This window comes from Pholis gunnellus (assembly GCF_910591455.1).
Source record: "Pholis gunnellus genome assembly, chromosome: 1".
Taxonomy (NCBI): Eukaryota; Metazoa; Chordata; class Actinopteri; order Perciformes; family Pholidae; genus Pholis; species Pholis gunnellus.
This window is the reverse complement of record NC_136528.1, coordinates 24980087-24995843: the sequence shown is the minus strand read 5'-3', so window position 1 is coordinate 24995843 and position 15757 is coordinate 24980087. Positions and strand designations below refer to the sequence as shown.

Below are 15757 nucleotides of genomic sequence, written 5' to 3'. Positions count from 1 at the left end.
GTAAAAGATAAATGTGGCTTTCGGTATATATTTATTCAAATACAAAAAAAAACTAACACAGCAGTTTGGTAGCTCTCTTAAAATAGCAGTATTGTTTTCCCTCACTACTTGGGACGTTTTGTGTAGACACATATAACCAGCTGGGCTGGGTATACTCTTAAGGTGCGTTCACACCAAACGCGGCGCGAATTATTCGCGCAAATAGATTACAGACAAAGTCTATGGCGCGATTGACGCGGCACAAATGACTCGAATTTGTGTGAGTTGAAATATTTCAACTTAAAAAAACGCTTGACGTGATAGCCTATCAGCGTTGAGATCCTGCCGTTGTTGAATCAGGAAACAAATACTGTAGCTGTCTGTGTTCACCCAGAGCTCTACGATACCTCATATTAGTAGAGACCGGACAAACTATATGTGTAAATGTATGTGTGTAAACCATATGGTACAAACAATGAAAAATACGCTGCCATATTTACGCTGAGATGACGTTATGTGGAGTGTTGATGGAGCTGCTACAATGTTAGCATAGCCTAGCCTCGATCGATCCGGGCTCCATTGAGAAAATAAGTATTTCAAAAGTTATTTGCTTGTCTTGTAGCGAGAACTAACAAAACATGAATTCAGACTTTTTACGAATCGGCATTATTACGTAGTTATTTCGGCATTCCTTTTATCGGTTTATTGCAATCAAATCACAGCAAAATCAGTTTGTTTTGTGTTCATACAGCTGTAGTAAACCAGCTGACGTGTGGCTTGCTAGACACAGTGAATACAGCTCGATAAAATCCACGAAGCTCCTCTGGACTATGTTATGAACCCAGACAAGACGGCGTTTAGTTTCCCGGGATATCTGGGACTTCCACAACAAGTACTAAGCACAAATATAGGTTATTTTTTCCATGGTTGATGGCGGAAATAAATGGCGGACAGTTGAAAGGCTTCCAGGGCAATAAGCCACGCCCCCTCTCCGGCGCGTTTGGCGTGATTCACACGAATGACCACAAATGGTCCCCGGCGAGTGAACGTGGCATTACAAATAAGGGCTCTGCCTGAAAGGCTGAGGTACTACCTAGAACCATTTGCTTCTGAAGTACACTTCTTTGATTTTCTTTTCAGGGTTATTTGTAAGACTAATGGTTCAATTACGAACCATTTTCATTCAAAGAACCCCTTTGGAAGATAGAGATCATCAAGGATTATTGAAAGCATTAGTTTTTATAGATCCTCCCCGTCAACACAGCCCCAAAACTTATGATTGTGAAGTATGATTGTTGTGGGTTCCGCTGTACCACATCAGTCCTGGCCCATTAGGAGTATCATGAGGAAACCTGGGTGTGTTCTAGATGAAAGCCTTGGAACACGAAAGAGTTCTCTGAAGAATTGCCTGGTAGGTTCTTGTTAGCACATTTACAAAGTGGAAAGTAGAACAAACTTCAAGAGAGGGTTCCTTGTGGAACCAAATACATATGGTTCTAAGTATAACCTCTTATAATGGGTTATAGTTAGAATCCCCTGAAAGGGCTGCAGGTGGAACTAAAAAGGGTTATCCGATAAGAGCAAGACAAAGAAACCTATATGGTTCTAGTCAACACATGTATTTATAAAACTGTATCTTACAACTGGGGCCAGTTTTAGAATAATTGATAAAAGTAAATCATTGGGGGAAAGAAAGTGAATGAGGAGTGGGAGAGAGAGAGAGGACTTTACTTGAATTATTGTTAAATTATGCATATTCTGTTGAAACTGTGAGGAAAAAAGGAAAAAGAAAGGAAAAGGTGCAGCATGTTAACTCTGTGTGTAAGCTACTATTCATTCAGTACTTGATCATCAATAGTTACAACAACTTTGCCGTTAACTGAAGTCTTGAGTGAGCAACGACCTTGCGTCACCCTCATTAATCCAAAGCCAACTCAGCCCAAAAATCCAGAGCTGTTACAGAGGTAACAAGCCCGTCGCACTGTACATTTTAAGACAGACATGCATGAATGCAAACAAACAAGCACAGATGTAGTATGCTTATTGAGCAAGAAGCCTATAACAACATTTAAAGGGAGAATGACCCTGCCTGATTCCTGTATTTTTAGCTGTGTTGCGGACATTTCTGGAGAAATATGGCAAGACGAACACCAAGAGGACAAAACTCCTTCAAAAGAGAGAGTGAATCTGGGGTTTGCTTTCACCCACTGGCGAGCACCTTAAATTGAATTAAGGGGGCGTGTGCTTCTGGTGTTGTTGAGCTGAGGAGGAGGGACCAGCTTTGAATGTTGCGTTTACAAACCGCAACTTAAATCCTACTCATTCTGCCTTTAAAAGCAATACTCTTAAGTTCTTCAGAAATTCAGTGTGTTTGCATCCTTGCATCCTAAATATGGAGTGCCATCAACTTGTTTTTCTTGCTGTTATAAGCACATCTTTAACACACTTTCTTACTGATATTATAAAGCTCTGTAATCCAGCATTTATATCAAATTTATATCGAATTTGAATTTAGTGTTGAAACAAACCATCCATAAATGTGGTCTGGTTTGCAGGTTTACAAGACAGAAGCTGAGGGCTTGTGAACAAAAACAATAAAAGATTAAAATGATTCCATTTGAATTGATGGAAGAAACAAAAGCCGTTCCGTGGAAAGGATTTTAGATAGGTCCCCCAAGCCCAGAACCGAGGCCAGACGCAGATATATAAACACACAAACAAAGACACACTGAATGCAAGCACACATATTGTATGTCTAATATCAATACATGCACAAGTGAACACACACACACACACACCACCTGGGTTCTCCCTCCGTGTCTCTCCAAGCGAACACATACATACACGCACACACACACAGCTGGACTATGTGTAGTTTCACTTCAAGGTGACCTATCCGCTGTAAATGTATGAGGTCAGAGGTATAGAGGCAAAGGAGGGGCTGGGAAAGGGAGGAATAGGAGACAGGAAGGATACTGTCCACACACCTGGGTGAAAACTGACAGTAAAGGCTTTAGGATAATGCTCCGTTGTCAAAGTGTTGGCACCGAGTCTCTTTTAAGTGCATCTGTGGTGCATTAAGTATCTGTCAGAACAGCTTTAGCATTAATCAGCTAGCCCAGAGAAGAAACAATCACACATAATCGCAAGCTCTAAACCCTGCTGACCTTCTCTTCAAATGCACTGATAAACCCCCCTTCAAACCGAAGTAATTTCAAGACACACACAGGCCCAAGCTCCGGCGCTAGTCATTTTTTCCACCCCGCTCTGCCTCCCCTGTAGTCTATCTGATTGGCTCCCCCCACAGCAGCACCCATGTCTCTCCACCTGGGAGTACATCGACTCAGCATGTCAACTTGGCCTCAACGAGGACGAATTTCAGACAATGTGTGTGGGGAGAGGGGCTGTTTTACCCCATCAATCTGGAACTAGGAGAGGAGAGCAGAGCAGAGGAAGAGAGTAGAAGGGAAGAAATACGAGAAGGGCAGAATACACAAGTTTCATTCATCATCTTAGCAGTGTTGAGAGTGTACAAATTGCAAGATCTGTTCAGTATTATCATTGAGCCAACGCTTCCATCCTGGTACTTCATTTATTAAGACTGTGCGCAGATCAATACGGCAGACATATACACTCTATACTGTTGACAAGATAATCTCATCGTTATGAATTTGGCTTGGGTCGTCAGTAACATGAGCAATTGCATCGCTTATCTGAGATGACAAGACCAGAGAGAAAGAAAGGGAATCCGAAAATGGGAGAGAGTCAGAGCAAGAGCAGGAGGAAGCAAGGAAGAAAGCGAGCGAGCCCTAGCCCTCTTTATTTCTTACTAAACAATGCTCAGAGCGATAGATAATGAAATACAGTATTTCAGTACCAAACAGAGGAAAAATCAATAAGGAACGGAGTAAACCAGCAATTGATCTGAATGCTAAAGGCACCAAAAAGATTTCTCCTCTAAGACCTAAACCCAGCGAGGGGCCAATTGAGTACATCTGTGTAGTACAACAGAAAAAGAAGCAATCGGCCAAATATACCATTTTCATTATGCCATCAGCACTCAGCGTCGCCAATGCTGCTCTGAAGAGCAGACAAAGTCAAACGTTTCATGACAAATGTTGTGTGCCCGCCACTTAGTGGGCCTTTTGTTTAGGCAATAACATCGGAGAGTGCCGACTCATTCGCCTCCGTTGCCACAAACATAACAGCCACTGCAGAACACAATGGCTGTCAATTCCCCTCAGACACACACAGGGCTGTAGACACGGGAGTCTGATTTCAAACTGCGCTACAGATAGAAGCAGGAACAGTGGAGACAGTGGGATCTCTCCTATTAGAGTGGCGGATCTTCTCACACACAAACACACAAACATACACTGGCAGGATTACATTGTTTGGGATTACAAAGCAAACCGTTGTTTCCGGATTAGGCGACTGCAATGTATGGGGAAAGAGAAGCCCGTTTAACAGCGGCTTTGTTTTGACATGTAGTTAGGTGAAATGAGAGAAAATGAGATGGTTTTCATGGTATATCTCTCCTATCAATTAATCACATTACTGACGAAGCTGAAGAAGTGCTGAACTGTAGAAGGCAAGGACAAGGAGAGAGAGAGACTCGGGGAGAAAGGGATAAATCATTTCTCTTATACTAATGAGATGGAAGGTGAGAACAGATTCACATAACTCATTCTTTGAGCAGCGTGTTGTTTCTACCGCACATGCCTAGGGGGCACAGTGAAGGAAGATGTGGCAGAAATAAAAGCTCTCGCAGGTTGGACTGGCGCCAAGACCCAGCAGAGCGAGTTCCAGTTTGTTTGACTTTGAAAGTGTTTGATATACAGCAAGGAGACCCAGCTGCTGGCGCTTCAAAGAATACATCGCCATGCCATGTACGGCAATGTGGCCCTCTGTGTGCTGCGCATCGCAGTGCACATTACTGTGAGGTCACTCCTATACACACACACATTAATATATATATATATATATATAGCTCCATCTATTGCTGCAGCTCCGGCACCCTGCTGCTCAAAACGTTAAGTCTAAAAGACCCCAGGAGGGATCTAACAGCCCTCAGGGGGCAGGCGGACCCCACAGGGAAGCCCATTCCAATCTGAGAGAACCAGCGAGACCGGTGCTTCAGAGCACAGCTGGAGCACAGGTGAGCGTGCACGTACATGCGCGAGCTCACAGACATGGCAAGCTGAATCTTAGATTCCTCGACTGTGAAGGTTATGTTTTGTTCTCTTGTTTTTGTGACCTCTGTTGATGCTAGGTTGGCTCCTTGTGCCTGAGTTGTTTGAGCACAATGCCAGCAGCACCAAGGTAAATGCTTCAAAATGTACCGGGGGCATGCACAGAATTTTTGGCAAAATCGTCTTTTTCCTCTACAAAAATGCTGTGTGTATTGGAGGAACTTAGATGAAAGAGAAAACAGTAGGGATAGTAAGGATTGGGTATACAATGCACAGATTCAATTAACGTAGGCGTGCACTTTAAACGCAACAGAAATATGTAACTAGTAGCATCAGCGGGGTCACGAAAACAAGAAACACTGTCACTAGGGCTGCAACAACGAATCGACAAAATCGATAAAAATCGATTATTAAAAGAGTTGGCAACGAATTTCATTATCGATTCGTTGTGTCGCACGATTATTACGCCACTCAATAAGTCGCAGAGATGTTTGAGTGTTCACAGCAGGCTCGGTCGCCTGAATACCGCAGCTAGGAATAATGGAATAGGACTCCGGTTCTATTTTGTGGGTTTTTCTCTGAACTGGAGCCATGATTAAGAGGGACGGCCGGAGGAAACCTCACCCGGACCGGACACGGAGAGGATTGACAGATTGATGCTCTTTCTGGATTCTGTGGGTGGTGGTGCATGACCGTTCTTAGTTGGTGGAGCGATTTGTCTGGTTAATTCCGATAACGAACGAGACTCCGGCATGCTAACTAGTTACGCGGCCCCGTGCGGTCGGCATCCAGCTTCTTAGAGGGACATGTGGCGTTCAGCCGCACGAGATTGAGCAATAACAGGTCTGTGATGCTCTTAGATGTCCGGGGCTGCACGCGCGCCACACTGAGTGGATCAGCGTGTCTACCCTTCGCCGAGAGGCGTGGGTAACCCGCTGAACCCCACTCCTGATATTAGTCCATTTATTTTTTTAATTATTACTTTAACAGCTCAGGGATGTTTGAGCAACCTGTTTGTGCACTTTCTGAAGATTTTTTGCTCAGTTCTGTTTTTGAATATTAAATAATTGAAGAAATTAATGCTTTTTTGTTTTTTTATCCGATTCATCGATTAATCGAACAAATAATCGACAGATTAATCGATTATTAACATAATCATTAGTTGCAGCCCTAACTGTCACACAAACAGACACAACAAACACAAATTACTGGCAAAGTACACAAGTCAGGCTCCCGAGAGCCGTGTTAGAATACAATAGAAAAGTAATTACTAAGTCTGACTTGATCTGAAACCACTTTAAATGCCAGTCCGTCTATGGAAGCTAAAGCTCACCTAACAATGGCACTTGCTGCTCAACTAAATGACATGACAGCATGACATGATATTTTGAAGCTCTGGTGCCAGTGAATTATTGCAAGTTGTAATCATCCACTTCCTAGTGATGCACACACAAACGCACAATAACAATATAGTATTGTGCCCGTGTCATCTCCAATAGGCTGCCTCTTATTGAATGAAGCAAATTGGTTTAATGTGTCCGGCCAATCTGGATAGTATCACAGAGGTCAACTTCTCATATCCTGTCTCTTTCACTACACTTGAAAAAACAAAAATCGCTTTGTTTCCCTGCGTTGCCAGATCGGGAAGTCTGTTAAAATAATGAAATTATGCCGCAGAGATAAGTGCTGTTTCCAAATGAATGCACAACAGCTGGCTGAAAGGACCTCTAGTAGCTGGGCGATAAGACCATTGTAATGTATACATACATGATTGTCTTCAGTTTATCAATCTATTTATTTATCTATATTTTGACCCTACTGGATTTTTGTATAAGTTAAAGGGGGAACTTGTGTTTAGTGGTGGGCATAGTCATGATTTTATATATATATATATATTTAGCAGGGTTAGTAGCATTTTTGAGAACCTGCAATAAATAAAACATTCACTTCCACAGCTGCCCCCGATCTCAAACACATTTCCCCGGTACTCATAATATGTTTCTGCAAATGAACTATTACTTGTGTAAATCTTTGAAGAATTTCCAGCTTGGCTCCGTTTAATGTTTTTCATGGAAACAGTGACCAAAGAAAACATTAAAAGTGAGGGTAAAGATTACATATTAACACATCAGTGGGTTTTATTCCTACAAGAGAAGATTTCTACCATTTTTCTTGAAAATGTCAATGTTAAGAGAGGAGAATGGTCTCCTTGACATTAGCACAGTCATCCCCACTTTCTCTCATGCATCATCAAAGTGCAAACAGACAGAAAAGTACATGAATACTCTGAAAATGCTGCTCATATCAGAAAGTAGATAGCTTCTGTTTCACACTTACCCTGTGTACTGCCCTCCTCTTCCCCCCATGTTCACAAATGTGGAGCGAGAGACCTCTGATGTTTATCGTGACATCTTCCGCTTCCCTCTGATTTGTTAAACGTTATGATTTATTAATGAAGGAGGATGCAAATATAGCTGCTGTTTTGTGCTGCGAATTACTCTTCGGCTACAGCTTCAAGACACACTGACGCATCTGTACTGAAACAAGCCCCTCTGCAAACTCAAATAGCGCTAATAGCAGCTAATAAAGGAAACATTCATTGACAAAATGTCTATATTTTGTTTGAATAGGTCACTTAATTTACTGTTCACCTCCAGTGCAACATTGTGTGGTCTGACTGTGCCTCCTCTCAGTGGTTTCTATCACATGAGCTTGCGGGAGACGAAGAATTAAACTGCCTATTAATAATTCAGAATTTCAGCATGTAGTGTTATGTACAGTAGCAACAGATTTATTTGTGGAAATTTGAAGATACACCCGAAGGCAAGTTGATAATTCTAAATTTTTGATGTACTGGCATGCTCAACTAAAACAAATCTGGCCTCGTGGCCCAGGAGAGCTCAACTGGGGGACAAAAGTATACAAATTACTAATGGCTACTTGAACTGTCTCTCATTCCTATAAATGACTGTTGAGACTGATTTTGCTGAGCTGCTCAATCCTGTGAGCAAGCGGGCTTCAGTGCATACAGGTTTACCAAACTCATTCTCTAGAAAGCTCCAGAGGAAAGCAGTTATCTAAAGATGAAGGGAGAGGGAGAGAAATGAAATAAAGAGCGCTTTCCTATTCATTGCCTCAGTGGCCACTGAAGTGTGGGAGCAATTTCAATACAATATACAGCGGAGGCTTTGATAAGACTTGTCGGTGGAATCCTTAAAAACAACCCAAGCCCGGTTACATGTGCATCTCTGTGTGTGTGTGTGTGTGTGTGTGTGTGTGTGTGTGTGTGTGTGTGTGTGTGTGTGTGTGTGTGTGTGTGTTTGTGTGTTTGTGTGTGTGTGTGTGTGTGTGTGTTTGTGTCTTTGAGGAAGGGTGTTTCAAGGTTCGGACAAATGCAAGATTGTCCCGCTCATAAAAGAGAGGGGCTCTGTCATGGAGCCTGCCAGCTAAAGGCTTAAATCACATCCCTGGAATACACAATGACGTTACACCCACACACACACACACACACACACACACACACACACACACACGTATACAATCTCCCTAAATTATGCAGAGTATGACCATTCCTGGAAGCACCAATTTTCAACATCTGCTCCAGCTACATTGTTGGCATACACATGCTCAACCTAAACAGATCAAAAGGAGTGAACATTTCATCTCCCAGATTGTATACGCACCACTTAAATCATCAAGGTCACGCCTCTTAACTGCTTTTTCCGGCATTCTTTAAATTCACTCAATATGATATGGCTGCCAGTCATTTTCAGAACGCCATCAAAGACCTTGGTTTTGTTATCAATTGTTACAAGACAAATCCGCCTTGCTTTTCTAATTCATGCAGAAATGTGTGCGCATTCTACATATCATGGATGTACGTGTCAGCTTCAGTGATTGTCATTAAAAATCTTTAACGAAATAGTGTCATGCAGGCAAATCCAGAAATGTATTCAATATTACACGTATTCCTGTCTGACATTTTTCATTAGAGCAGCAGCAGCCTCCCTACCAAGTGACAATGTCAAGTCAGCAGAGACTAGAGCCCCTTTTCTCCTTGACACCCTCATCTCAATGCCACCCAACACAAGGCAGAATGCCGCCACCTAAAGGCAGCTTTTATAGCCTTTCCCCCTTTGTCTCTGTACCACCTGCACCTTATTAACGCGGATTGTCTCCCACCGAGACAGGATTCGGTTTAATTAGAGTTTTGTGGTGATTCAAATTACCACACTCAAAACAAATCAATATGATAAATTATGGGCCATTTAAAAGTAATGACACAAGAGTCTTTGAATGTTTGGTAACAATGAGGGCAGCGTCTCAGAAAAGGTGGTAGCGACAGAGAAACTTATGAACCAGTCGGTGGGCCACAGCCTGGCACAGCTGCTGGAGCTAAACATAATGTGGGACAAAATCCTAAAATGTATTCAAGACAGAGTGGGCGCAGGCTTGCTCTTTGGAGCAATTTACTGAAATCCCTTCTTCCTGAGCATTGAGGAATCTTGCAGCAGATTGGTTTTAACCTTGATTCCACACTAAGTAATTCCCTTCGCCAACGCCTTAAGCGGAATTAGGCATCATTACGTATCATCCATCCCCTTATCCCAGGAATTCTCTGAAGAGATGAAATGAAGCTCACCACCGGGCCAGGTGCTAGCACGGTGGTGACAATGATAAGGCCAGCAGAGCTCTGCTGATATGTTCATATCATTCCCCTCTCCCAGCTCGAGACCAAGCCCAGACTGTCCACCAGTGCACCACTATAAAACATCATTAGAGGCCAGCAGCAGTGTGCAGAGAGTATGGGAGTTGCTGGCAGCTACAGTAGCCCCACTAGATGCAGATGAAGACAGCAGCGCTAAGGTGCCCTTGTGAGACTGACCGGGCAGGCGATATGCTCTCCCTCTTTATCCATCTCTTTATTTATTTTTCCTATTCAGCCTCTCCTCCTCGTGGCAACTGTAGTGACAGATGGGCTGAGAGGCCTCGGGATCGATGGATGGGGAATTCTGTCTTTGTTTCCTGACATTTTTCCCATAGCCACTCTCCTCTGACTCAGGTTACTTACTGTCGACACGAACGGAGAGAGGAGGCAAAAGCATGGGAGGGGGGGGGGGGTGATATGCCTCTGTTCAGATTCTGAGGAAACGTAATGCCTCGGGCCATCTCCCTCTATACAGGTTTCTGTTGAATAATACAATAGAGCACCCTGCACGCCTGATGCGTCAAGGGGTCCCTCTGTAAACAAGACACTAAGGGATGTGTTGTTGCTGCTGTTGCTTATTTTCTCTTTGACAGTCTGACGGGGTGGGGGGTGAGAAAAGTAAGTGCACAAAATGGATGTGCAACAGCCTCACGCAGCATAATTCATCATCACTGCATTAGCAGGGAAACAGCCTGCAGAATAGGCCAGCAATTAAATTGTCCCTCTGATTAGGAAGCCTTAACCGTCTTTGTTTTGACCCTTGCCCTTTGCAACTGGCTCATAATAATAGAAGAAGGGCTGAGACCGTGAGTGGGAACAACAGACAGTGGCCTTCCTCCCTGGTGGGAACACGTCACATCTGATCAAAGTCATCGTCACATCCACGTCCAGCGCAAAGAGTGGGATAGAGATCACAGCAGAGAGCCTAATGGAGAGACTAATAGTTACGGTCCATTGGGATGTAACGGAAAGGAATGTCATTGTCAAATTGGGCCGAATAGTTAAAGGCCATATGCAGAACCTAATGATTATTAACAAAAACGTACTGTTTCATATTTCTAGTAAATATAGTTGGAACATATATTTTTATATGTTAACAATAGGTAAACATCAACTGCCCATTATCCCTAGTGTAACATACCACTGTCTTAAGGAGGCCTTAATCCTTGTCTGACACGACAGACTTTTAATGGGCTTAAGGCTAAAGACACAGAAGTTATCAGGTTAGAGGCTTAGACAGCCAAGTACTCCACACAAAGACACGTAAAGTAGCTGTGAAAATAGGTACAATCTGCTAATCTCTGGGATTAAAACAAATCGGTAGAATTAACCACAAGGAGCTCTAGACTTCGATGATGAAATTAGTTTGAACGGTGGCTTCATACAGTAAACATGCATCTGTCACTGTTTGTGTTTATACTGTATATACGAGTATGCCAGCAGGTCGTACTGCCGTTTCTATGAGGTCAACAAAATATACCATGTAGTTTAACTTTGTGGGAACATGTTTTATATTTGTTATTCTAAAGGCCGTTTTAGGGATGGGCATTTGAAATCAGCAGTAGCTATAAATGCTGTGAAACATTGCATTGGATAATTGTTGTGCAAATCTATCTGAATATTGTATTAGTTCCTATCACATTAGCATTAAATATAATTCATATATATAAAATGATGTGGGCTTTTTAATGTAGTTTAAAATGGAATTGGTCTGGAAAAAAACAACTTGTACCTGATTATAACTCAGCCACAGGCTAAACTCTTTGTTCCACAAGACTGAAATGACAGTGATTGAGTGATTAATGAAAAATGTCTACATGAAAACGGATTTCAAAAGCCTGCCGTGACATATTTCAAGCACAACTGATTTGTGTCGATGTCACTGGCTCTGTTCTATGAGAGCACCAGAATGACGGTTTAATCCTTCTAATGCTCACCCCTCCCTCCCTTCTTTTCCCTCTATGCTCTTGGGCCTCTCTGCCTCTGCCTGTCCTTATATTCTTTTTCTTTCATTTTACAAAACAGGGGGCAAATGTTGACATAGAAAATGGGAGCTTTCTGAGGGTTGTGACGTGGAAATGGTGGCATAACGGTGAAGGAGAGGAGTGCAATTTATCTTACCTGTATGATGGACATGCGGTTAGTAGGTGTGTCTGTAGTGCTGGTGACTGGGCCTGTGAAGCTGGTGTGGCATCCCACGTGGCCTTGGGGCACGCTGAGGTTATTGGCAGTGGGCTTGAGGTACATAACCTCTGACCTTGGTGAGCTGAGTGGCAGGCGTGTCTGGTAGTCAAAGTACATGGGAGAGGTGGCCAAGGAAGGGCTGCTTACCACATTCATCACATTCATGGCATCCCGCTCCTCCACCTCGCTCTGCACCAGCATGATGTCGTTCTTGTTAATCTTCTTCTTCTTGCCTTTCCCGAGCTGAGGGTGCGAGTACTCTGCAATGCGACAATTGTAGGTACGGATCTCCTTGTTTTCTCGCTTGCACTTGATTGCTATGGTCACCATGGCTGCCAGAAGCATGATGGATATGATGCTTAGAGTTACAATAAGAGGAAGGGACATGTCCCAGTTCTGATTGTGATTTGTGCGTGGCAGTCCATCTGGAGGACGTCCGTTGGACGCCTTGATGAAGAGCCTGGCGGCGGCAGTGAGCGTTGGCTTGCCATGGTCAGATACTCGGATGATCAGCTCCACAATGGGGTTCACATCGTCCCAGAATGGGTGGGCTGTTCGCACCTCCCCGGTCACTGGATCAATGTCAAAGAGGTGCTCCTCATTACCATCAGAGATCTCATATGTGAGCCTCCCACTCTCGCCATAGTCATTATCCACTGCCCTCACTGTGGCGACAATGTAGCCAACACCAACGTTGCGCGGCACATGGATTTCAGCGGTGTCGTTTAGGAGCAGGGGCTGAACTATAACGGGGATGTTGTCATTGACATCCAGAACACTGATGCGTACTGTAGTGTTGCTCTCCAGGTGTGGAGATCCTGCATCTCTAGCAAGAACCTTAAAGTCAAAATATTTGATTTGCTCATAGTTAAAAGATCTCACTGCATAGATGGCTCCATTAGCAGCATTCACATTAACATAGGTGTTGACATCACCCCCACTCACATTGGAGTTGACTATGCTGTAGTACACTGTGCCGTTCTGGCCGAGGTCTGGGTCATGTGCCAGAACTGAACCGAGGTACTCCCCAGGGATGTTGTTCTCAGGTATTTGAAGAAGGTAAACGGACTTGGTAAAGCGAGGAACGTTGTCATTCTCATCCAGAATCTTTACAGTGAAGGACTTTGTGGAGTTTAGAGGAGGAATGCCGTTGTCTTTGGCCACGATGGTGACATTGAACTCATCCTGCACCTCTCTGTCCAACGGTCTGTCTGTCACCACAGTATAGAAGTTATCATAATTCTCCTCAAGTTTAAAAGGGACATTACCCAGTACTCTGCACTCAAGCTGCCCATTCCTGCCTGAGTCCTTGTCTGTGACACGGACCAGAGCAATGACAGTGGCTGGAGGTGCTGACTCGCTGATGGCTCCCTGTCTCACAGACACAAAGCCTATAGACGGCCAGTTATCATTCCTGTCCAGCACTTTAACAGTGACTTTACAATGGCCTGGGATTGGATTGGGACCTAGATCCTTTGCCTGGACGTCAATCTCAATAACTGGGCTCTCTTCGTAGTCGATTTCACCTTGAATCTTTATGACCCCTGTTCTGGAATCTATGGAAAAGAGCTCCCGGATTCTCTCTGGGGCATAGCCACTAAAAGAATAGACTACTTGTCCATTGTTGCCCTCATCAGGATCAGTGGCGTTTAAATCGATCAGCACTTTACCTGGAGGTGAATTTTCAGGAATTTCCACAATATACGAGGGCTGATCAAACACAGGGCTGTTATCATTGGAATCAATAACTTTAACATTTATCTGCATGGTACCTGACCGAGGATATTCCCCCCCATCTGTGGCTGACAAAATAAGGGTGTGATGGTTTCGTTCTTCTCGGTCTAATGGCCGTTGAATAACTAATTCTGGGAATTTAGTCCCGTCCCCACGGGACTTTACCTCCAAGGAAAAGAGATTGTAGTCATCGCGTGTTATTTGATAGGTTTTCAGGCCGTTCTCCCCTGCATCTGGGTCATGGGCGCTGGTCAGGGGAAAGCGTGTCCCTGGCACTGCGTTTTCAGAAATGTCAATATCAATCTGATCCGAGGGGAAGATGGGTGAGTTGTCGTTAATGTCCTGAATATCTATTTTGATCATGCAGATCTCCTTGTCATTGGCAAACACCTCCATGGAGAGCTGGCACTTGGGGTTTCTCTTACACAAGATTTCCCTGTCGATGCGCTGCTTTGTGTACAGCAGTCCGCTTTGGGGGTCCACGTCAATGAGATGCGGAGCTGAGTTCTCCAGCACCCTGAAGTTGGCTTTCTTACCCTGTCCTCCCGGCCCAACCTGTTCGATTCCGAGTCTGGCATCTTTGGCAATGTTCCCAATCACTGTGCCCGGACCCTGTTCCTCCGGGACAGAGTAATTCAAGTTTTTCAATGTCAGGGCTTGAGCCCATAACAGGAGGAAAAAGAAAATAGAAAGATACATCCCCACTCTGTAAAAGCTGTTATAATCTGTGTTGTGTTTACGCTTCCTTTGACCTGTTGATATTTTGTTCAAATTTGGTGTTTCTATTAATCGGGATCAAATAAAGAGTTCTGTTCATCATGTGAGGCCTTGGCATTTGTCTTTGTGGATTGTCTTTGCTCTGTCTCTCTCTTCCAGCAATCTGTGGTGCTGAACACCTAATTTATATTCAGCTGAGCACCCAGACTCATCTGAGCAATAAACGCAATCCAGTCTCCAAACAGAATAGTCATTGTAAGTGTTCTGTCATGCCACCTAAGAAGGAAAACAGAAAAAAAATATATTTGTTATAATATATATATATATATATATATATGTGTCAATTAGTCACCCAAATAAAAACACACTGAAAAAGGTACACCAACCATACTGCCAGTGAGAAATCAGATTCACCGCTGAGCCAAAAATGAAACAGTGCTCATGTGTAATTCATCTCCACAATTATGGGGGAAGCTTGTCAATTAGTTAACCTTGGGAAGACACTCGGCGCGGCATAGATCAGGGAAATAATGATTCCCCTTGTAGATTATTTACACCATACCATTATAGACAGGATGCAGTTTTAAAAAGCAATCTCTGATGTGCAATGCACGACCTGACCCTGGCTTGATGACGGCACATTAAGAGAATGCCGACTGGAAATGTAATAGGGCAACTTTAATAATGTGGTCACACCGCAGGCGTACAACTGAAGACGGCCTATTGCGGCGGCTATTTGAATAAGTGTGTATAAAATGAGCCTCTTACACGCATTACCAAATCCGCATAATCCGGATATTTACAATGAGCCTTGTAAAAAAATCGTAAATGAGCTGCCAGCATCTCAACACAGCCGTGTAATTCTCGCCACTGATGCCCTCCGTGTCTCTCGCTCTCTCGCTCTCTCTGCAAGATTCAACGGTCCTCGGAAGAAGCTGTTGCTTCCGCATGCACAGGGATGGATGCGAAATAACAACCGTTTGGAAATGAGCAACAGACGGAGGGGCTTCGAGTGAAGAATCACACAGCACATAAAGAACATAAAGGACAAAACGAAAACTTACCAAAAGAAACTGCCGCGTGTCAAATAGTCCAAAAAAAAAGAAGATATGACGTTAACTGTCAAAATCCAAAACAGTCAGTTGCAGCCGGGGCTCTGGGAGAGTTTCATCCCCTATAACCACTTCAGTGGGGCTGCCGCCCGTTTCCTCTTTCCCTTCGCCGTGCAGGAAGAAAAAAGCGA

At 43.7% G+C, this 15757-nt stretch overlaps 1 protein-coding gene across 1 annotated transcript in view; it reads right to left on the bottom strand.

Moving 5' to 3' along the window:
- Positions 1-14496, bottom strand: part of pcdh17 (protocadherin 17) — a gene marked incomplete at both ends in the record, with an annotated part of 51346 nt that extends 36850 nt beyond the window's left edge. Inside the window, one exon of the mRNA XM_079179874.1 lies at positions 12001-14496. Coding sequence (XP_079036000.1) covers positions 12001-14496 — 2496 coding nt within the window. The remainder of the gene's footprint in view (positions 1-12000) is intronic.
- Between the last annotated feature and the right edge of the window lie 1261 nt (positions 14497-15757).